The sequence below is a fragment of the Cricetulus griseus genome, chromosome 6 (genome assembly GCF_003668045.3).
Source record: "Cricetulus griseus strain 17A/GY chromosome 6, alternate assembly CriGri-PICRH-1.0, whole genome shotgun sequence".
Lineage (NCBI taxonomy): Eukaryota > Metazoa > Chordata > Mammalia > Rodentia > Cricetidae > Cricetulus > Cricetulus griseus.
The window spans coordinates 142,086,931-142,110,844 of NC_048599.1; the positions used below are offsets into that span (position 1 = coordinate 142,086,931).

Consider the following 23,914-nt stretch of genomic DNA (forward strand, 5'->3'; position numbering starts at 1 on the left):
GGCACAAACCGGGACGCGGTCACGGGGGCGGGGCCTGCGGCGATGGGCCTCCGGTGCAGCCGTTAGAAGCCGGGCGCTGGGCTTCCGTCACAGCTCGTAACGGTAGCCGCTGTCCCGCACGCGCTCTCCGTCTCCGCACGCCACCTGAGCTGTCGAGGCGGTTGCGTGCATCCATCAAGTTCGACGGGCGTCCTCGAACGTCCCTCTTGGAGTTGCAAGAAAACATAACGATGTTGACGGGGGGCGAGGCTCTATGCCATTCACAAAGATGACAGGCGGCCTTGCCCCGCAAAAGTATGGCTGCCATTGCCCGCCCCCGAAACCGGAAGCCCCGCACAAACATGGCTGCCGCGTCTGCTGCGGGCGGCAGCCGTTACCGCGCATGCTCCCGGCGCCCCGCACCAAGATGGCTGCTGCGCCTGTTCGCACGGCGGCCGCGAGGCGGCAGTTGGTGGGCATGCTCCCTGAGTGCCCCGCACTGGCATGGCTGCCGCCCTCACAAGACTGGGTCTAATTCTCGGCTTCCGGTCGTAGCCGGCCGGCGCTCATTTCTCTTCTGGAAGCTTAGTGGAGCCGGGGAAAGGTGCGGGGTAAACGGGGAGAGGGAACTGCGAGCATCCGCGCCGGCTCCTAACGGAGAAGATGGCTGAGGGCGAGCGGCAGCCGCCGCCAGGTAGGGCGGTTGGAGGCCCCGGCGTGCGGTAGGAAAGGGGTGTGGCTCGGGGGGGTCTCAGGAGTGTGGCGACACGGAGAGGCGTCGGAGGCGACGCTGTCGGCCTCCGAGGAGTTGAAGGCCCGGAACCCAAGCTGCAAGCGGATGGCGGGGAGGGCGACCCGACTTGGGGAGCCCGGGGCTGACTAGGGCCGGGCAGGCAGAGCGGTGGGGAAGGGCAGAGCGTGCTTAGGTAAAGCTCTTGACCTGGTGCCAGAGTTGCCTGGGGTCGGGGGCGGGAAGGATCTAGGAGGCTGCCTTTTTTAACGAGACTTTGCTCGAGTGGGCCTGCGCCTCGCTCGCTCCCAGGCCAGCTTCCTCCATGCATGCCCTGCCCACCCGGCATCACCTCACCTCCCCTCCCCTCCCTCCTGTTTCAGTATCTGCAGAGTTGAGAGAAACTACCCGTGGTGTCTAAACCACTAATTTAAAAAGGCTGTCTGTGCAAGATGAGAGGGTTGGTGGCATCACCGTCTGTTAACTTTTATTTACACTGTGGCCTCATTGCAGTTCGTCTCGAGTAACTAGGGCAGAGGTACAGGCCGGTTCTTCCAGTAGAGACCCCCTTTCCTGGAGAAGATAGCAGTTTGTTGACTCCATGGAGTTAAGAAGGTCAGGAAAATTCTTACAGAGAATGGATAGTTTGGCTTAACACAGCGTTTGGTCATCCTTCTGCCGCGCTTCATAGTTTGTGGTCCCAAACAAGGTCTCAATAGGGAGACATTTTGAAAATCAAAAAAGGTGCCACTTCTGTGTCCCCCCCTAAAATAGATGAGCACAGTGGAATTCGAAACCAGACATTTATTTTACATTATTCCCAAACCTCTGTGAATGTATCCTAATCGGTTCTGGTGCTGACATCAAGAACTACAAGTGTCCCTGAAGATGAGTAGGGGAGAGACATGGGGACCAGAACCTGTGCACTGGGGCAGACAGGACCTCAGGGAGGTCATCCTGGAAACTCGGGTCCCTGGAAAATAGTATTTATGTATTTGAAGGCAGGGTCTCATTATATGTATAACCTTGGCTACCTTGGAACTCACTAGGTAGACCAGGCTGGCCTTGAATTTACAGAGATCTGCCTGCTTCTGCCTCTGAGTGTTGGGATTAAAGGTGTGTGCCACCATAACTCCCAGAAGAGTTATTTATTTTTTAAAATTAATTTGGTCAGCTTTAACTTATGTTTTAGTAATAAAGCAGATTTGAGTACGTGTGAAGGGCCGAAGTATGGGCAGCAATGAGAGTAGCACCTGGGGGCCAAATAGGAGTTTTTAGATTAACTGGTAAGAAATTCTGTAAAGTTATGGAAAGTTTTGAATTACACAGGCTAATATGGCAAGTCACAACTTCTGTGTCCTTTAGTAGACTGAAAATGACGACACTATGGCTCAGCAAGTAAAGGTGTTTGCTGCCAAGCCTGGCCACCTGAGTTCCATCCCTGGAGCCCACAAGGTGGGAGGGTAGAACTGACTCTTGCTTGTTGTCCTCTGACATTTACATGAACTCTGTGGCTTTATACACACATGTGCATTCTCTCTCTCTCTCTCTCTCTCTCTAGAAATATAATTTTAAAATGAGGTTATCCAACTTTCCTCTTGGAGTTCTGGTATATGGGCAGTCAGAAGTGAGCAGAGTGTGGGGTGTGACAGGTACATGGTGGATATAAACATGTCACATCCAAATGAGAGGTGATAATCCAGCACACTGTCCAGGGGCAGGTTGTGGGTATTTTTGTCTCTTTTCTTTTCTTTTGTTTTGAGACAGGGTACCCTGTGCATCTCTAAATTCCTGACACTTTTAATTTCCTCATGACTTCTCCAGGCAGATTCTGTTCCTCTGCACATGCCACATACACAGAACTTTCCTAGGATTAGAACTCACTTTGTAGACCAAGCAGACTGGAACCGAGATCCATCTGCCTCTTCCTCCTGAGTGCTGGGTTTAAAGGCCTTCACTCCTACGTAGAACATGTACTTTTGATACACGGTCACTGGCCCTGACTACCCTGGAAATCATCTTCTAGTCCTCTTTAAGAGCTGGGGTTGCAGGTGTGGGCCACCATGTTCAGCTGTTTTTGAGACAGGGTTTCCGCTGTGTGGCCATGGCTGACTAGAATTGGGGGGGGGGTCCTCCTTCACCCACCCACTGAATGCTGGGTGATGTGCTACTGCACCCGGGCTACTTTTGGGTGTTTTTCAAGAAACATCTGTAAAACTCTTCATGTTTTTATCTTAACTGTCAATGCAGGGGATCCAGTGTTTCTGAGTCCCTTGCTAGAGGCAGCCTGGGACTGGAGAAGCTGTGGGTGTGCTCTCTCTTATAGTCTTGTCTCTGAAGTCTTACTAGTTTTTGTTTGCTTGTTTGGTTTTGATCTGGGATTGTATATTCTGTTAACTCTGTTTCTTCAGGGACTTACTGTTTTGCTTCATATAAGGTGGCCTCTGCCCTTGGGGTGTAGCCAGGCCAGGAGGCCTTCTTTGTGAAATAATGTCTGGAGGGCAGCTTGTTGCAGAGAATAGGTCTCTTACGAGAGGGCTAGATCCTAAAGATCATCTGCAGGTTGGTTATTTGGAATGAGGAAGACATTTTCCCATAAAATGTGTCCCCATGAACAGTGGTTGGCTCACGAGACTAGCTTCACAGCTTTTCCTTTCTCATCTTACTTGGATTAGCAGTCCACTATTAGGAAGTGCCTGGGGTGGGGCTCTGGAAACTGTCTGTGTGAGCTGGGAGGAGTGGGAGGGAGGGGGAAGCTTTGACTCCCTGCATGGCCTTTCCCCTTCCCTCACCCTCTGCTTTACTTTTGAGTTCTGCTAAGTCTGAGAACCTTATCTTGCGCTTATCTCATTTTTTAACCCTCCACTTTGGTCTCCAAATCCCCTAGCACTTAAGTTTTCTCAGGACTTCTCTAGGCAGGCTCTGTTCCTTGCATGTGCCAAATCTACAGAACTCTAGAGGCCTCTGGATTTTTCTGCATACAGTGATGGCTAGGTTTTAGAGAAGGCATCAGGGCAGGTTTGTGTCATGTGGAGCCTCATCATCTTTCACCTTCCTGAGAGTTGCATTTTCAAATGCAACTTACTGAACCACCACATCTCAAATTGCAGACTCAGGCTTTAAGTCTCTCTCTCTGAACCCCGTGACAGGTGTGTTTGGAATTCAGCTTCTCATGTTTACAGAAGTGTACTCCTAACTAACCCAGCAAAATCTTTTCTGCAGTATATAAATGCCTTCACTAAGCAGGCACTCAAAAGCCTACGAATGTCTGTATATTAGTCTGTAAACTTATTTCAAAATAACTTTGGGAGTCAGGCAGTGGTGAACCCCTTTAATCCTAGCACTTGGGAGGCAGAGGCAGGTTGATCTATGAGTTCGAGGCCAGCCTGGTCTACAGAGCTACACAGAGAAACCCTGTCTTGAAAAGTCAAAACAAAAACAAAAACAAAAACAAAAACAAAAAAACATAATTTTCAAAGCAGAAGGCCCTTATAAGGTCACCTTGGAGGTGACCTTTAGGAGCTTTGCTGTTAAACCCTGTAGATTAGTAGTGTGAGTTGTTTTTACAGGAGTAGGATTATACTAAAAATTGACTGTTTTTTACTTGTTAATATGTAGATTGCTTTCCTATGCCTGTGATATGTTTAAAGTTATGAAGAATAAGAAAAAGCCATGTGGTAGCTCATGCCTGTAGTCCTAGCAATCAGGAAGGTGAAACAAGAGGATCACCATGAGTTCTAGGCCAGCCTGGGCTACACAGTGAGTTCCAGGTCAGCTTGGGCTACACAAAGAATTCCAGGTCAGCCTGAGTGACAGTTTGGAACCTTGTCTTAAAAAAAAATAAGCCTGGTGGTGGTGGTGCCGCCGGTGCACGCCTTTAATCCCAGCACTCGGGAGGCAGAGGCAGGAGAATCTCTGTGAGTTTGAGGCCAGCCTGGTCTGCAGAGTGAGTTCCAGGATAGGCTCCAAAGCCACAGAGAAATCCTGTCTCTAAAAACAAAAAGAAACAAACAAAATCCACAGAGATTGCTCAGTGGTTAAGAGACCTACTGCTCTTCAGAGGACCTGGGTTCTTAGTTCCTAGCATCCACATGGTAGCTCATAGCAGTCTTAACTCCAGTTCCACCTGTGTACATTTTGGCAAAAAAACTCATACTCATAAAATAAAAACAAATCTTGAATAATAACAAAAGAAAACACAAAAACAAGCTGGGCCTGGTTGGGCACAGCTTTAATTCCAGCACTCAGGAAGCAGAGGCAGGCAGATCTCTATGAGTTCAAGGCCAACCTGGTCTACAGAGCAGAGTTCCAGGACAGCCAGGGCTACACAGAGAAATCCTGTGTTTGTGTGTGGGTGGGGGTGGGTGCTGATCAAGAAGGGGGTAGGCAGAGGGACATGGATGACAACAACAGCTAAATAAAAAAACACAGAAAAAGGGCTGGAGAGATGGGTTAGCAGGTAAGGGTGCATACTATTTTTGCAGAGGATCTGAGTTTGGTTTCTTGTACTCAGGTTGGATGGCTCACTACCATTTGTAACTCTAGCTCCAGAGGATCCACTGCCTTTGACCTCTTGAAGACACCTAAACACATGTACATATATCCATATACAGAAGCATGCACAGACATCCCCATACACCTAAACATAGTTAAAATAAATATAAATTAATATAATTAATATAATATCTTTTAAAAATTAATAGTCCAGTCCTATGCCAGTTCCCCCGTTGATAGTGGGGAATCAGTGATCTCTCACAGCTCAGGTCAGCTGGTTCTGTGGGTTTCCCCATCATGGTCTTGACACCTTTGTTCATATTATCACTCCTCTCCCACTCCAGGAGGTTGACCCCGTGGTTAGTTATAGATCCCCGAATCTGCAGCTTCTCTGGGTTTGTGGATTGTAGGCTGATTATAGTTTGTTTTATGTCTGGTATCCACTTATGAGTGAATATATACTATATTTGTCTTTCTGGTTTTGGGTTATCTCAGGAAGGTTTTTTCCTAGTTCTGTTCATGCAAATTTTAGGATGTCATTGTTTCTTACCACTGAGTAGTACTCCACTGTGTAAATGTACCACATTTTCTTTATCCATTCTTCAGTTGAGGGACCCCTGAATACAGGTGACAGTGGTGTGGCTTGGACAGTATATGAAGCCACTGGCAGTGTGTGACCAAGATCTAACTATAATGCATAAACTGACGTTGTGGAGCCCATTCTCTATGGAGAGATACCTTGCTCGGCCTAGACATGTGTTGGGGGGGGTGCCTTGGTGCTGCCTCAACAAGGTGATGGGACAGACTTAGTTGACATCCTAGGAGAGGCTTTACCCTCTCTGAGGAGCAGATGGGGGGAAGGAGGGGAGAGCAGGAGGAGAGGAGGGAGGGAGAACTGGGATTGGAATGTAAAAAATAATAAAAAAAAAAATTTAAAAAGAACTACCCAGTCACAATTGTTTTGTTTTATTTTTTTTATTTTTATTTTATTTTATTTTTTTTGAGACACCGTTTCTCTGTGTAGCTTTGGAGCCTATCCTGGCACTCGCTCTGTAGACCAGCCTGGCCAAAATCTCAAGAAGGGAGGATGGGTCCGAGGGGAGGAATTATTTACCTGTGTGCCCTTTCATTTTCTTTGTCAAGATTCTTCAGAGGAGACCCCTCCAGCTACTCAGAACTTTATCATTCCAAAAAAGGAGATCCATACAGTTCCAGATATGGGCAAATGGAAGCGCTCTCAGGTACGAGTGGTACCCACATTAGAGGGTTGGAGCAGGGGTGAGAACTTGAGGCTTTTCGGTAGCTTTCTAGGCAGGTCATGGTTATATGCCCCTCGCCTTTCCTTACCTGAGCTGTCGGTACTAAGGAAAGGAGCTGAGAAGGTAGCTGTCTCCCTCCCTCCCTCCCTCCCTCCCTCCCAGTCAGTGCACAGGGTTGCTTTATCAGGACGGTCTGGCTGGGGCCCTGGTAAGTCTGGAGCGTCCCACTCGGGTTAAATCATTCATTTCTCCTTTAGTATTATACTGGATGAGCATGAATCTCCTAACTCTTGCTTGCAAGAGCCTACACACGTAGGAGCTAGAGCAACGGGGAGAAGAGACTAGCTTGTGGATACCTGGGCCAGGAACATGACTGCCCTAAAAATAGCGGGAATTGAGATCCAGGGCCCTGGCAGTAGGCTGGCTTTTTCTGCTTCTCAGCCCAGATGGTGGGCAGAAGAAAGCTAGTTGTGCCTCTTAGGCTTCCAGCCCAGAACTGAAGAAAGGAAAGACCACTTGGAATTCTTAGAGAGGGCCTTGGGCCCAGCTCCAGTCAGGCACTAATGCCAGCTTTGCATCTGCCATGGAGAGTGTCATTTGCACAGAAAACAGGCACAAGGGCCCTTGCTTGTGTGACAGATTGTCCATGCCAAGTCTGCCACACTTAAACTGAGCAGCCATATGCTTTTACTCCATTGGGTGAGAAGGGTCACAGGAACCTGTCCCTCCCTTCTTTCATAAGCCTGCCCTCTGGCATTTGCAGATGGATATCATGTCCTTTTCTGAGTTTTCACCAGGATAAGCACCTTATTCCTTGAGCTGCTCAGAAGCCATGGATGGAGCCTTTCATCATCTCAGTTGCTCTATCTCTGCGTTTCTCAGTCTTGTAGGAGGCAGTCCTTGAATGGTAGGCTCTAACCCTGGCTCTGCCCACTAAGTATCACTAGACGCTATCCATTGCCTCCCAGCAGAGAGACTGTTCTTATCTGGAACTAATGTGTTTGTCTGAATCCTTGTATAACACCACCTTTTGCATTCCATGGCAAACACTGGCTCTGGTCAGGACAAGGGCTTGGTCCTGTCTTCCTGCGTGGGCAAAGTTTTATGCTTGATTCCCCTGGCCTACTGGAGGCCATCTTGCAGGCTGATGGGGAACTCTAGTGTAAACTCACCCACTCTAGATGCCAAATGTTTGTTCTCATGGCTTATCATGGATGAGGAAGAAAAAAGTTAAGGGGGGAAATGAAGAAAGAAGATGGAATGGAAGCACACTTGCTCTCAGAAACTGCTTTCCCCAGGGGCCTGCGTCTCTGTGTTTTTCTCCCTAGGGTAACCCTGCAACCCGCCAGGAAGGAAGTCCAGTTGGAAGTGGGGCTGGTATGCTAGCAGACCTGTCTGTAGTCAGGAAACAGCACCTGCTGGAGGCAGAGATTCTGTACTGTAGCTGCCACCCTGGGGAGATGCTGGAAGATGACCTGGGGAAGGGAATGTTGGGTCATTCCTTGAACTCCTGCTGGTACAGACAGGGTAGTAGTCAGACATTTAATGGTTACTCAGCTGTAGAGTTAGGCTGGCAGGGTCCTAGCTCTGTGTTCAGTGAAGTCTTGGTCCTGGAAAACCATGGGCAAATTACTTTTTCCCTTGAAGTCTTGGTTTCTATGTTAGTAAGATGGTGACAATTATGTCTTCCTGTAGGACTGTCTAAAGCACTGGTAAGCACACAGTAGACCTTGGCTAGGGGTTGAGTGTGGTTGTGATCACTGCATGGCTTTATGGGTGGGGCAGATTTGTGTATTTGGTGCTTTTGGTGCTGTCTGGGTTGGGAGTGGGAGCTGGGGCAGCTGGGGTAGCCGAGATCTGACAGTCTTCCTTCCCTTCCCTCCCTGTTTGGCAGGCATATGCTGACTACATCGGCTTTATCCTTACCCTCAATGAAGGTGTGAAAGGGAAGAAGCTGACCTTCGACTACAAAGTCTCTGAGGTAGGTACAGGCGAGGAGCCTGCTGCAGGGCCACATGGGCTGATCATCCATGGCAGGCAGGTTGCAGACAATGGTTTGCCCCAGCATAGTGCAGTTAGCATTTGTGCTCCATACGCCTAACGTTTTAAATCTATGAGTAAAATAATATTTATAACTGAAATCAATGTAAATATGCATTCTAATTGGTATCTTTATGAAACTTGAAATTAAAGATGGCAAAAGGGACTGGAGATGTGGTCAAGTGTTTGCCTCACATATGCACAGCCTTGGGTTCCATGCCTAGAGCTGGAAAAAACAAACACAAAGGCAATGGATGAGATTTGTGGAGAGATCACTAGCAGAAACGTGTGGCAACAATGAAAACCAAAACAAGATTAGGTCGCTAGTTCTTTAGAATATCCAGCACATACTGGACATGTATAGGCCCTGAGTTCAAATCCCAGCACCACAACTCCCAGAGCAACTCTGGTAACAGTGCACACACATGCCTCCTGTCTGTTGGCATACTGGCCACACCATTGAGACATTCCCTTTTGTTTTCACAGTCCTGTATCCCTAGGCACTGCTGCTCTGAGCATCTGACAAGGAGATGTATAGACCCTATTTCCTCAGGCTTCATTCCCAGTAGAAACACCACTGAGCAGAGAATATGGGCAGGCTCGTGCTTTAGGGTTCCCCGTGTGTAATAGGTGCTCTGATTGTTTTAGAGACAGACTTGATTTAAGAAAAGGCATGGGCTAGGAACAGGTGGCCAGCCACCTCTACCCCTGGAGGGTTATAGTCTGCCATGCTGCATGCTGTGGCAATGCCATCTCCCAGAACTAGGGCCCAGGCCTCCAGTGGCCTCTTGGGTTCATGTCCCAGTTGGCCCAGAGCCACCCTGAGCCTCTTATCTGAGACACCAGCGGCTGAGTGGCCTCTCAACACTTTGGCTTTCTGCCCTCTAGTTACAGCTGGGGCCTGTTGGGTAAGGTCTAGCCTTGTCCTGGCCTAATTTCTTCATCTATCCTAGGTTGACATTGCCCCTTTTTAGCCCTATACCAGGTCCCTGGTACAGCCACTTCTTGGCCCTTGTTGGCTGCTGGGTGACATAGTCTGGTTCTTTCTACTATAGGTGGGACCTAGGGCTGCACTGGGAGAGACAGCTGTCCCTTGAGAGCTAGCCCACAAGTGACTCCTTGGGTTGGCTCTTCTTGGGCTGTGGCTTTGAGCACAGGATGAGTTTAGCAGTGCCCAGTGTGCTGGGAACATAAAGGAGGAGCTAATTAAAGGAGAGTGCTGTAATTGCCCCATCGAGAACTAAGCTACCAACCCTTGGGTCCTCAGTTGCTCCCAAGTTTCTATGGGAGCTGTCCTCACTGATCAGGTGTTAGCTTGGCTGAAGGGCTGTTCTTTTGGCAGATGACATCGTGTTTCAGGCTGATAGTTTGCCATCACACCACCTCCCAGCTGAGTAGCTTTGCCACCCCCCCTTTTTTTTAGTGCTAAGAATAGAACCCAGTATTTTGCACATGCTAGGCAAGAGCTCTACATTGAACCACATCCTTATCTGTAATTCTGTTCCTTGAGACCATGTCTTCTTTTTCTTTTTTCTTTTCCTTATTTTTTTTGAGACTAGGATCTTACTATAGCTTTGGCTGGTCTGGAATTTACTGTGTAAACCAGGCTGGTCTCAAACTTGTGATCTTCCTGCGTCCGCCTCCCGAGTGCTGGGATTAAAGGTGTTCGCCACCAGAGCCCAGCTTGTAGGTTTTCAGTACCACAACCAGCTTCCTTCTTGTCCTGCCTGGCCCTCCATAGAGTGACTGGGCCCTCAGGGTGTAGGAAATGACATGGGGAGCCACTGGGATCCCATGTGCAGGGTTACCATATGCTGAATGCCTCTGGTGTTCTTAGCTTCATGTCAGTTGGTTCAGTCAGCTCTGACTTTCCATCAATTGTTCTTGCTTCAGCTGGGGCCCTTACTGAGCTGGATCCATTCCTATGCCTACCTCACTGGGTGTACAGCCATAGTCATGTGGTCCCCAGAAGTCTCCAGCAGAAAGTACTAGTCATAGTATGTAGCCATGACTTGTGCCACTCAGCACAGTTACCAGAGCTCCTGTGTCTTCTCAGTACAGTACAGATGGCTCAAGAGAGAGCAGAGGAACCTAGGCTAGTGATTTCCATACAACCTGAAGCAGAGGACAAACCATAGCGAGGTAGAGAGTTTGTCTAGACCCATGACAAGTTGATCTTTAGATTGTAACTTCGCTAATAATGGAGAGGTTTTTTGTTTGTTTGTTTAAAGAAAGGGTGATGGATCAGAAGGCTTTTGTTAGTTTGTTATTAAGAGATAGGGTCCCTATTGCAGCCTTGCCTAACCTGGACCTTACTATGTAGACCAGACTGGCCTTGAATTCAAAGAGATCTGTGTGCCTTTGCCTCTTGGGTGATGGAATGAAAGGCATTTGCTATGACACCTAATTTTGTATTTTGTTTTTTCTTTTGTCTTTGTGGGTTTTTTATTGTTGTTGTTGCTTGTTTTGGTATATGAGACAGGGTTTCCCTGTGTAGTCCTGGCTGTCCTGGAACTCACTTTGTAGACTTGGCTTCAAACTCATAGAGTTTCACCTGCCTCTGCTTCCACTGCCAGGGCAGAATGAGAAGTTGGCAAGTGTAATTTTAGAGAAGATTTAGTAGTCCATGAAGTTCAAGAGGCAATGCTATAGTATGGATGGGAGGGGCACAAATTATTCTTTGTGCCTTGGGGTGGTGGGGTAGGGTGGTTCCAGTTGAGGATTGCTTTCTCTCCAGATCTTCTCTCCCAGCAGGCCAGACAATGGAGGCAGAAGGAGGAACTGTGAGTCTCTTAATTATTTATCAGCCCAGCTGAGCTAGCTGCTGGATCCAGGCTCCTGTTGGCCTCTGGAGTCACATTCTTTATACCCTTTAGTGCCTTGTCAGGGTAGCAAGCAGAGATCTCCAGGGAGGGAGCCTGGTGCTTCCTGGAACTAATGCTCCATCCTCCTGCAAGCCCCAGCTGCCATGTGAAATGAGCTTTGGTCTGTATTCAGTAGCAGTTCCTAGTCACCTGGTTCTTCACAAAGCCTGGCTGTGGCAGCACTTGGTGTTACAGTTCAGCAAGACATTTTTATGTCATGCCAGCCACCAACTCAGCCTATAGGCAGCTTACCTTCCTACCATGCCCCAAGCATAGGTGAGAAGGTGGGGAGAGCGACATTCAGGCCCATTGTTATGCTGTATAGCTGGAGTCCATGCAGCTGGGGTTAATGGCCAGCAGTTGTCTCGAGTTAGACCCAGTCCTCACTGCAGGTATGTAGCACCTAAGATCCCTGCTCCAGCATCATGTTTTCTGCCCTTAATCCTGCCCTTACCCCTCCAAGCTGTACCTGTGCCTGGAAGGAACGTGTGGCTGGGTGCCTGACCTAGTTTCCTCTGTAACTAACATTTGATATGATGATGCCTCCTACACCTGTTGCTCCAGTGTTGCTTCCTGGTGCTGTTTGTGGGGATGGCATAGAGACATGGCTTCTCAGGCTGCCGGCTCTCAAAGCTTTGATGATGATCCCAGATTTGCACCCAGATAGCACTGCAGAACTGTGGACCAGTATTGTTTGTGACGGTGAAATATGAAGAAAACCTAGATAGACATTTAACAGTGAGGAGCATTAAGAGGGGTCACAGCGTTCTGTGTACACAATGGTGTGGAATGAGATTGGGAGTGAGAGAGGCAGGCTAAAGCAGTTGTCCATGGTCCAATTTCAAGGTCTTCAGGTATTAAGTATGCCCATTGCTCTGTGGCAGGCTCTTCTACCAAAGGAAGAATAGATCCTTGCCCTCACATTTGGAATAAAGAAACAGAAGCTTGGGTCTCCCAGTAGCTCCATGCTGTTTTAGGAGAGGCTCTCTACTGTGCAATTCTTGAGCAGGGGAGCACACTAGAGAAAACAAGCCAGGGTGCTAAGATGTGGGCAGTGTTTGTTTTGGGAGGTCAGGTTTACTGGCTGTATTAGCTGTGTTGTTTCAGTACCTGACAGGAAGCAGCTTAAGGGAGGGGGTTATTCTGGCTTGAAGTTGAGGTGCAGTTCATCATGGCAGGGAAGGTAGAACAAGCTGAAGGGATGTGAGGTGGCTGTTCACATGGCATCCCCAGTCAAGAAGCAGAGAGACGAAAGCTGGTGCACAGCTGGACTTCTCCTTTCATCCCTTTTATTTAGTCTGGGATCCCATCTATAGGGTGATGCTACCCACATTTAGAGTGGGTCTTCTCAGCTAAACCATCTGGAAAATGCCCTAGGGACATGCTGACAATGAAGATTGTCTTAGTGTTTCTGTTGCTGTTTTAACGCAATGTAACCTGGGGGCTGGAGAGATGCCTCAGAGGTTAAACATTGGCTGCTCTTCCAGAGGTCAGGTGTTCAATTCCCAGCAACCACATAGCGCCTCACAACCATCTGTAATGAGATCTAGTGCCCCTCTTCTGGCCTGCAGTAATACATGTAGGACAGAACACTACATACATAATAAATATATCTAAAAAAAAAATTGAAAAAAAATAAAGCAGTGTAACCAGCAGGGTGTGGTGGCACACACCTTTAATCCCAGCACTCAGGAGGTAGAGGCAGCCTAATCTCTGTGAGTTCGAGACTAGCCTGGTCTACAGAGTGAGTTCCCAGACAGCTGTTACACAGAGAAACCCTGTCAAACAAAAAAGTACCTTGACCAAAAGCAACTTTGGAGAGGAAAGGTTTTATTTCAGTTTACAACTCTCATGTTATAGTCCATCAGTCACTGAGGGAAGTCAGGGCAAGAACTGCAGCAGAGAGGCCATGGTGGAGTGCTGCTTACTGGTTTGTTCTTATGGCTTGTTTCCTTCCTTCCTTCCTTCCTTCCTTCCTTCCTTCCTTCCTTCCTTCCTTCCTTCCTTCCTTCCTTCCTTCCTTTTTTGTTTTTTGAGACTAGGTTTCTCTGTGTAGCCATGGCTGTCTTAGAACTCACAGAGACCAGCCTGCCTCTGTCTCCCGAGTACTGGGATTAAAGGCATGTGCTACCACTGCTCGTCCAGCTTGTTTCTTATAGAACCCAGGACCACCTGTCCAGGGTTAGCACTGCCCACGGTGAGCTGGGCCCTCCTATATCAATTGTCAATCAAGAAAATACAACACAACCTTGCCCATAGGCCAGTCTGGTGGAACATTTTCTCAGTTAAGGCCCCTCTTCCCAAATGGCGCTAGTTTTTGTTTACTTTGCAATAAAATTAGGCACAGAGATGAAGTACAACATTGCATTTCTATTCTCTCCTGTTCATACGTCTGTGTTGTTCAGTGAAAGGCTTCAGTCATACCTGCTTTAACAAAGATTGGGGCTGGCCTTTGCCTATCTGGTGGCCCCTCCTGGATAGGCTGGCTGACGTAACAGAACTGTCCATGACACTGCCTTGTCAGCCAAGTGTGATTCCCTCTCTGAAGGGAAGGTTGCTCCCTGACCATCCCTTATATTGAGGACAGTTGGGAATGAGGGTGACAGCTAGGCCAGCCTAGGGGGGCTACCTTCCACAGCAACTGAGATTTCCTTCTGTGGCTCCAACCGGGCCGCCAGTCACTGATGTGGTTCTTCTGTCTCACCTTCACAGGCCATTGAGAAGCTGGTGGCTCTTCTTAATACGCTGGATAGGTGGATTGATGAAACCCCGCCGGTAGACCAGCCTTCCCGGTTTGGGAACAAGGCCTATAGGACCTGGTATGCCAAACTTGATCAGGTGAGACTGTCAGAGCACAGGCTGGGCCAGGCCAGTGGGAGGACTACTATGGCTCCATATGGGTCAAGGTCTGTGTTCAAAGCAAGCCTGTCTAGCTCCCAAGCATAAAATCGGGTAATTTGTTAGAATGGCAGTTTTATTTACCTAAATTACAAAATCATCCTCTGTCCCAGCCTGTCTTCTGGGAACTGCAGGTGTGGCTACACCTGTATGAGGCTGCTTATTAAGTCATTTTATTAGCAGCAGATTGGAAATGACTCAGGTATACATCATAAGAGGACAGGTTAACTATACTAGACCGTCCATACTGTAAAGTACTGTGCAGCTCTGAAAAGGAATAAGGAAGCCAGGTGGTAGTAACACACACCTTTAATTCCATTACTTGGAAGGCAGAGGCAATTGGAAAAAACTCCCTACCAAAAGAAAAAGGAAAAGTTGGGCAGGGGCATACACCCTTGAATCTTGGGTGGCAGAAGCAAGTGGATTCTGTAAATTTGAGACCAGCCTGATCTATACAAGTTCCAAGCCAGCCACAGTTACATAGTGAGACCCTAATCTTTAAAAAACCAAAACAAAGCCGGGTGGTGATGGTGCAGGCCTTTAATCCTAGCACTGGGGAGGCAGAGGCAGGCAGATCTCTGAGTTCGAGGCCAGCCTGGTCTACAGAGCGAGCTCCAGGACAGGCTCCGAAGCTCCAGAGAAACCTGTCTCAAACCCTGTCCCCCCAAAACAAAACAAAACAAAACTTAGCTTCTTACATCTGGAATTTACACGTGATCTTCTAGGGTCCAAAGGGTTTGGGCATCCTTGTGTCTCCAACTCTTCTGTCTGCAGCACACATAGCTTGTCTTGTATGTAGGCTCAAGTTGGCTCTACTCCACTCCTTGCACCTTGCTTGCACTTGCACTGTCCTGTGGTTTCCACTGCAATGAAGGCTGCACCATCACTAACAGCCCCCACACTCCAGCCTTGTCTTAGGGACTCTGACCTTGATGTCAAGCCTCAGTTTCTCTCTTCTATGACTTCTCATACCTTCAAAATCATTCCAGGTGGAGACTTTTACACATTACTCAGCTCAGCTTCCAGCTAGAGATGCAGCCTTGCCCAGACCACAGCTTGTCTACACAGTTTGTCTGGTGAAGTATTTCCCAGAACAGTTCTCAATGATGCTGATCTCATATCAACCACAATCAATTTTTCAGCACCGGATGACCAGAAACCATCACATGAATAGCCTCTGTAGAATCTGCTTCTTTGTGAAACTTCACAAGCCGGGCTTCCACTGTCTGCATTTTTCTCAACATTCTTCCTACAGAACAGCCTATTAAGCTCTGAGGACTCGATGTCTTTTCCAGCTCAATGTTCCTAACACTTCCACAGTCTTCCAATAAAACATGGTCATTTCCATTGATTCAACATCCATTCCTGGTACCAGTTTCTGTTCTTTTGGTCATGGTGTATATTGACAGTAACAGAGAAGAAGCAAACTGAAATAATTGGAAATTGTTTTAATCCAAAGCCAGAATTCATTCTCCTTTTTTTTTTTAAAATGAAATTCAGGTTGATAACTCAAATTGCAGTTTTTGTTTTTTATTTTATTTATTTTTTTGTTTTTTGTTTTTTCAAGACAGGGTTTCTCTGTGGCTTTGGAGGCTGTCCTGGAACTAGCTCTTGTAGACCAGGCTGGTCTCGAACTCACAGAGTTCACCTGCCTCTGCTTCCCGAGTGCTGGGATTAAAGGTGTGCGCCACCAATGCCCAGCTAAATTGCAGTTTTTAAAATCAGGTATTCTCTGTGGCTGGAGAGATGGTTCTGCATTAAGAGCATGTTGTTAACTATTTTTGAGACAGAGCCTTTCTAGTTAATCTGGGCTGTCCTGGAACTTGCTTTGTAGCAGGCTGGCCTCAAACTCAAACAGATCCTCCTTTGTCTGCCTACTGAGCGCTGGGATTAAAGGCTACTGTTGCAGAGAACCTGTGTTCAGTTCCCTAGCACCTACACTGGGTTGTTGTGGGAATTTATTCTGCCAAAAACTTTGGAGTAGCAGCCTTAGGGCATGGCTTCTTGTCTGTAGATGTTATCTCTCTGTCTCTCTCTCTCTCTCTCTCTCTCTCTCTCTCTCTCTCTCTCTCTCTCTCTCTCTCTTGGTTTTTCGAGACAGGGTTTCTCTGTGTAGCTTTGGATCCTATCCTGGCTTTCAATGTTATCTCTTAAAAGGAGAGAGATAGGAGTTCTCTCTTGAGTTGAGAATACTGGGTCAGGCAGCTTGAAGCAGCATGTGGCCAGTTCCTGTTTCCCTTGGGGAGAAGGACTTTGCAACTGGTTATCCTTGTTCTGTATCCATGAGTCTGTTTTCCCCATAGCATATCTCTCTCTGTCTCTGTCTCTGTCTCTGTCTGTCTCTCTCTATACATACATACATACATACATACATACATACATACATACATACATGCCACAGAGAAACCCTGCCTCGAAAACACACACACACACACACACACACACACACACACTTACTTTTGATTCTAGTAACACTGGGTTGCTCACGACTACCCGCAACTGCAGTTTTAGTGTATCCAACTCCCCCTTCTGGACTCCAAGGGCACTGCATGCATGTGATATCCATAAATGCACTCAAGGCAAACACACACAGTGCAATCTAGAGATACATTAACTTGATTTATGCTGAGGAGTGACAACAGGGACATTAGAGGTCTTTATTTTCTGTAGTTTTCTTTGATTTTGATTTTGTTTTTGTTTTTTTTTTTGTGTGTGTGTGTAATGCTGGCTATCCTAGAACTCACTTTGTAGACCAGGCTGGCCTTGAATTCCCAGAGATCTGCCTGCCTCTGCCTCTCCAGTGCTGGGATTAAAGGTGTGCATTGCCTCCACCTGGCAAGCCATTATATTTCTATTAGAGAACACTGTGCAGAGAAAGCTCTGCAGTTGCCAGCATGTGAGCCTGGGTGTGTCAGTCAGGGCTCATTGGTATTGTGTGGTGTGGTGGCATGCATGACAGCACTCACAGTGCCCAGGTGCATGCCGTGTGCTCAGAACCAAGGCCGAAGTGGCGTGTGTTGCAGCAGAGGAGAGCATTGCCAGCAACACCTTAGACTCAAAAATGCAGTTGATCTTTATTTTTATTTTTTATTTTTCCTCCGAGACCGGGTTTCTCTGTGTAGCTTTGGAGCCTATCCTGGCACTCACTCTGGAGACCAGGCTGGCCTCGAACTCAGATCCGCCTGCCTCTGCCTCCTGAGTGCTGGGATTAAAAGCGTGCTCCACCAACACCCGGCCTGCAGTTGATTTTTTATTAACTCTGACTGTTGATGCTGTTGCCACCCTGACATTCAGCTACCTCTACCCACAGTTTCAGGAGCTGGGTTTTCAGCTTGTCTGGGTTACAGACTCAGATGAGCAGACAAAGAGCCTGAGCCCACTGTATTGATGTACAGATCTTGTTTCCTTTGAGTTGGGAATGGGAGGAATGGAAGTTAGAAATGCATGTTTGTGCTGCTCATATTTGCAGAAGAAACACCCAGTAAAGTCCAGGAAGGTCATTAAGCTCTCTGTACTGTGCCATACCCCGGCTGTGGATTTTGAGGACAGTGGAGAATGGGGTGGACGGAGACTCCCGTGCCACCTCTGACTCTGGTGGTATGTGGGCTTGATTTTTTCAGAAGATATACATGAACTTAGAAGAAAGTTGACGATAGCTTTACAGCTGGGTGTATCTTTTGTAGTATTTGTATTTGTATTTTTGTAGTGCACCCACCACCAAGTCACATTACAGAACATTCCAGCTCTGTGGCAGGAACTTTTAGACTTGAGAGAGTTGATATCCCCCAGACTCTCTTGATTACTAATCCATACATGGATTTTATTTGCATGTTTTTGAATTTCATGTTTTTGTAGCCTCCTTTACTTGATGTTCATCACGTTGTCACTTGCGGCATATCTTAATTCCTCTATCGTGTAGTATTCTGTTGCAGAAAATGTACAGTTTTACTCATTCTGTTATTTTGGGACATTCTAGTTGATTTTTTGTTTTGTTTTTTTGTTTGTTTTCTGAGACAGGGTTTCTCTGTATAGCCCTGGCTGTCCTGGAACTCACTCTGTAGAGGCTGTCCTTGAACTCACAGAGATCCGCCTGCCTTTGCCTCCAGAGTGTTGGGATTAAAGGCACCAACTGGCATCTAGTTGAATATTTATGTTTTGGCTACTTTAAATAATGCTGTTGGAATCATTTCATTTGTCTGTCATGGCAGACTTGTGGCCTGCACTCTTACTGCTCTGGGGATGGAACCTACAACTATGGGAACAACAGGCCTGATGTCCCATAACCTCTGCTGGCCTTTGATGGGCTACCACATGGGAGGTACCACATGGGCCTTTGGGTTACCACATGCTCCCAGAGTCATACCAGGTGTCTCTTTGTTATTTCCCCTCCCCTTTTCTGTGGCTAGTCAGAACTGGGAAGCAGGCCAGGCTGGCAGCCTGGACCTCAGGCAGATGCTGCCCCAGGGTGCCTGCTCCCTCCGATGCTGCATAATCTGCTGCCACCACTGTGTGTCTCTTATGTTATCAGGAAGCAGAGAATTTGGTGGCCACAGTGGTCCCCACCCACCTGGCGGCTGCTGTACCTGAAGTGGCGGTTTACTTGAAGGAGGCTGTTGGGAACTCCACACGCATTGACTATGGCACAGGTATCTGCTGCTGCAGGGCTTTGGGTGACTCGGGCCTTGCTTGCTGCTTTTTTTATGTTGCCTGGGCTGCTTTCTTCATGCTCCCCACTCCCTGTGTGCCCCCTATCCATTCAGCCGACCAGCAGAGTGTTTGTGTGTGTGGGGGGGAAGGGGGTGGCTCTATGCTCTATTTTCTTCCAGCAGGTGGCGCTGCTGCCACAGGCATGGCACCTGCTGAAAGTTGGTTTCAGTTCCTTAGTTGTTTGTAAAGCTGGCTTCTGATTAAGCTCTGCATCATCACTCTAGTGTTAGTTTATTGAGCATTTACTCAAGGCAGCTGCCTATAGCAGCTGAGAAAAGAAAGACAGTTGGTAGTCCACCCTCTCCCTGTCACTCTTGTCTCTTAGCCCTTTTCTTTGTGCCTATGATCTTCGGCTCTGCCATCCATTTCAGTCACGCTGTGGTGGGTACCTAAGGAGAAGTGTTCTCTAGGTCAGAGATGGCCTCTATAGCCCAGGAGACCCTGCTGTGGCAAGAGCTTCCTTTCCTCCTATTTTTCTTGGGGAAGGAGGGCCAGAGGGAGCCTGGTTCCAGACCAGGCCCCGGAGAAGGCTTCGCTGGAGCCAGAACCTGAGACAACTTTGTCCATTGCTCTCTCTGCTGGGAACAGTTTCGAGACTCTGGATGTGGACCCAAGTAGGAGGAGGCAGAGGCAAGGTGGATCTCTGTGAGTTCAAGGCCAGCCTGGTCTATAGAGCGAGTTCCAGGACAGCCAGAGGTATACAGAGAAACCCTGTTTCAACCTCCACCCGTCCTCTAAAGACCCAACTAGGAAAAAAAAAAACCCTCCCCCCCAAAACAGGGTTTCTCTGTATAGCCCTGGCTGTTCTAGAACTCCCTCTGTAGACCAGGCTGACCTCTAACTCACAGAGATCCACCTGCCTCTGTCTCCCGAGTGCTGGGTTTAAAGGCGTACACGACCAATGCCCGGCAAGGAAAAGATTCCTAGGGCAGTGGGGTCATTAAAACATTTACAGGTGAAAGCAACTGAGTGTATGTGCTTCCAGAGTCTGTAGGCTATCTGCTCTGTAGAAATAGCCTGACACACCTGACTTCACCTTCTTCCAGATAAGGAACGGGGTCCAAGGTCCAGCCAGTGCCTTCTGCAGAGCTGACTGTTTCTGGTGGATGTGACAGGGAGAGAAACGAGGGTCCCTTAGCTTTGTAATTTGTGCACATGTTCCCAGTGCTCTTGAGACTGTGTCCATGTTTCTTACCATGGCTCTTCAGGCCACCTCTGCTCAAGACACACTGCTTACCTGCTTTGGGCCTTTGTGTGTGCTTTTGCTTCTGCCTATTTCCTACTGTCCTTTTTTCTGGCCTTTACCCATTCCTCTGTTGTCTTAAACATTTCCTTAGGGGAAAACCTTGAACTCTGAAATCAGGGTTCCCCTGAGATGTGACTCAGGTACTCACCTGTATCCCGCATAGCTAGATTCACAGTAATAACTGTGTATTTAATATCTGTGGCTTCTGACAGATCATGAGCTCTTTGAGGCAAGGACTCCTTTGTTACTGGGAGCCAGCATGGACAGTGACTGCCCACATAGTAGGTGCTCAATAAGCTGGAGTTGCTAAGGTGTCAAACATATAAAGTAAAATGCAAGTGCCTATGCAGGAAGTTGACCTCAAGGCCCGTCGGGAAGTGTTCCAGTGCTTGTGGTTGCTGAAAGGCCCGGGTCTTCTGGACAGGGAAGAAGCCTCATCTCAGTATGGGCCTTCTTCCTCAAAAGAGCTGAATGCTGGGGACTTCTTCTGGAGGTGTCAGCTTGAGCTGTTTTTCTTCACCAGGGCATGAGGCTGCCTTTGCTGCTTTCCTCTGTTGTCTCTGCAAGATCGGGGTGCTCCGGGTAGATGACCAGGTGGCGATTGTCTTCAAGGTGTTTGATAGGTAAGAGTTTGATAGGTGCTGGGGGGCGGGCAGGGATGGTGGGTCATACAACTCAGTTAATTCCCTATGCCTCCCTCTTATAGAAGAGGAAATAAACAGGTTTCTGCTGAGATCACAGTCTACCAAGATAGGAGGCAGATTCTTCTGGGCAGCACAAGTGTGTGGTGTAGTTTGAATTTTCTTTGGGCTGCCAAGCAGTATTATGTATGCTCAGTAGTATTATGCTCAGCCTTAGCTTAGGCTTGTCCTACTAGCTCTTATAACTTAATTTAACCTGTTTCTCTTCATCTATGTTTTGCCTCGGGGCTTTTTACCTTTCTTTCATTTTATTATTTATTTATTTATTTATTTATTTATTTATTTATTTATTTATTGGTTTTTCCAGACAGGGTTTCTCTGTGTAGCTTTGGAGCCTATCCTGGCACTTGCTCTGGAGACCAGGCTGGCCTTGAACTCACAGAAATCCGCCTGCCTCTGCCTCCTGAGTACTGGAATTAAAGGCGTGCGCCACCAAGCCCGGCTTCTTTCATTTTATATGTCTTACTTTCCTGCTTCCTCCTCGTCTGGCTGACTGGCCCTTTGTGTCTTCTTTCTTCCTGAGCCTACTGCCTCTCACTTACTCTCCCTGCCCCAAAGTCCTGCCTATACCTCCTCCCTCATTATTGATTGGTCAACTTTTCATTAAACTAGTCAGGTGTTTTAGGCAGGCAAGGTAAAACAACACATCTTCACATAAACAAATGCAACACACTTTGCATAGTTAAACAGATATTTTTCAACATAAACAAATGCAACACATCTTTGCACGGTTAAACAAATACTCTGCAAGAATGCAAAAACCTGCTCTGAGCTGCAGTAGTCCCAGGGGCACACTGGCATACTGGTGTTGAGGCACAGGACAGCTCTGCAGGTGACCCAGGCACACAGTCTGATGTCTGACTTCTTGGATTTCACCCACTTTCCAGTGGTACCTGAGGTTAGAGAGAGGGACTCCTGCCTTATTACAAGTTGCCAGGGTTGATGACACTGAGCCTGGTTTCTGGTGGGTGGTGTTTTCTTTCTTTTCCCTGACAGAAGATGTATGAGGGAAAGAGAAAAAAATCCCACTGGCTCTTTCAGCTTCACTATTCTCCCTACCCTTCCTATGCTGAAGATCACCATTTGTTACCTTCTTACCTTTCTCCTCCCCCCCAACCCCTGGTCACAGGTACCTTGAGGTCATGCGGAAGTTGCAGAAGACGTACAGAATGGAACCTGCGGGCAGCCAGGGCGTGTGGGGTCTGGATGACTTCCAGTTCCTGCCCTTCATCTGGGGCAGCTCACAGCTCATAGGTACTAGGTGGTCGTGTCTCTACCTTGAATCCCCAAATCCCTCCTTTTTCCTCCCTCCTGCCCAGGGCACACAATGATAGCTTGTAGAGTAGGACATCAGACCAGCTATTGATGGAGGCTGGTTGCTGTTGACTTAATGCTTTCAGCCAGTGTGGCCATCTGGAGGAGATGAAGGTGGAATGCCACCAAAATAACCGGTAGTGACATGGACTGAACCTGGGGCATGTGCCTGGTACATAATGGACTGGTGTGAATGCATGCAGCTTCTGGCAACAACAGCTGTGGGGTTTAAATTGAAAATTAGTGACTCTTTTTATTGGGCAATCATTGGTGTCACCCACTGTTGTTATTGAACTCTGTGCAGGGGGTGTATGGGGAGTTGCTGCCAAATGCTGTTTCCTGTGCTTCCCAGGTCTGCTCTGCCATGCTTCTCACTTTGTCCAGGCATGGTCAGCATGGAATCTGCCATTTGGCAGGATTAGCAATCATCTTTAGTTCCATAGAGAATGAACTGCTACTTATTAATATTCACAAATGCCTAATGGCTGACAATTTGCCATTCTAGATACCTCCACCAGCCATCTCAGGGACTCCAGCATCTGGTGGGGTAGAGGGGGATGTTGTTGCATAGATGCAGAGCCTGGAAGGCTGGAGTCAACCATCCAAGGGCTCACTGCCACATGCTGAGTTGAGTTTGGATTGCTAGGACACAGTCCTGCACACCTGTGTATAGCTGCATGCTCATTGCGAGAGCACTGTAGTGTGTGCTTCTCACACCATGGTGTCTTCTTGACCTAATAAGTGTGTACAGTTAACTCCAGTAGGTACACTTTTTTTTTCTGGCTGGTTTGGAACTCAACCGGTCTCTGAGTACTGGGACTAAAGGTGTATACTACCACACCCAGCTGAGGTAACTTTTGGTAGATGTACATTCTAATGGTGCTTAAAAATCAGGGACCGGTGCTGACAACCAAGAACAGAATTGCTGTCATAGTTAAGTAGGTACACAGTACTCCACTCAGCTGTGTCTCTTCCGTCTGCTGATTGGTAACAGTGGGTTTGTGTGCACCAGCATCACCACAGGCACAGGCATGGTGGCTGGCTGTGCACAGTGGGCACCTTATTAGGTGGCAGGGATTTCTCAGTCCCATTATGATCTTTATACACTAGACAAGCACTCTACCACAGCCCTGCCCCAGCACACCATCACAGAGGTTATAAAATATCTGTGGTGGATCAGGGCTGTTCTAAAGGCCAGGCCTCTGCTCTCCCTAGACCACCCCCACCTGGAGCCCAGACACTTTGTGGATGAGAAGGCAGTGAGTGAGAACCACAAGGACTACATGTTCCTTCAGTGCATCCTGTTCATCACTGAGGTGAGAACCATAGCAGCCTCTGTTAGCCAGGCTACCAGGGCCTGCTTGCCCAGCCATCAGCCTTCTCCCAGACCTGGGAGGATTCTTTGATTGTTTGGTTTGAGTTGGAGCCTCACTCTGCTGCCCAAGCTGGCCTTAAATTCATGACAATCTTCCTGCCTCAATCTACTGACGGCTTGGGATTTATAAAATAAGCAGCCACACTCGCTCCTACAGGGCCCCTGAACTAATGGATTAAGTTGTAGTTATTAGCTAGACTTGGTGGCCCGCAGCAGGTCTGAAAGGATGGCAGGTGTTGTGGTGGGGCAGTGGTGGGGGCAACACCATCCATCAGGGCTCAGGGATGAGGTCTGTAGAGCCATGTGC

The 23,914-nt window shown here is 47.9% G+C and overlaps 1 protein-coding gene across 4 annotated transcripts in view; it reads left to right on the forward strand.

The window, feature by feature from the left end:
* Positions 1–533: 533 nt before the first annotated feature.
* Positions 534–23,914, forward strand: part of Ptpa (protein phosphatase 2 phosphatase activator) — a 32,031-nt gene continuing 8,650 nt past the window's right edge. For 2 of the 4 annotated variants that reach the window (XM_027423188.2, XM_027423189.2), the window contains exons 1-8: positions 534–673; positions 6,347–6,444; positions 8,357–8,443; positions 14,079–14,204; positions 18,793–18,910; positions 20,741–20,840; positions 22,048–22,172; positions 23,448–23,548. In XM_027423188.2, coding sequence (XP_027278989.1) covers positions 643–673; positions 6,347–6,444; positions 8,357–8,443; positions 14,079–14,204; positions 18,793–18,910; positions 20,741–20,840; positions 22,048–22,172; positions 23,448–23,548 — 786 coding nt within the window. In that variant the 5' untranslated portion in view covers positions 534–642. Of the gene's footprint in view, positions 674–1,222; positions 1,325–6,346; positions 6,445–8,356; positions 8,444–14,078; positions 14,205–18,792; positions 18,911–20,740; positions 20,841–22,047; positions 22,173–23,447; positions 23,549–23,914 lie in introns of all 4 variants that reach the window. The other 2 variants (XM_027423190.2, XM_027423191.2) reach the window with 2 other exon arrangements.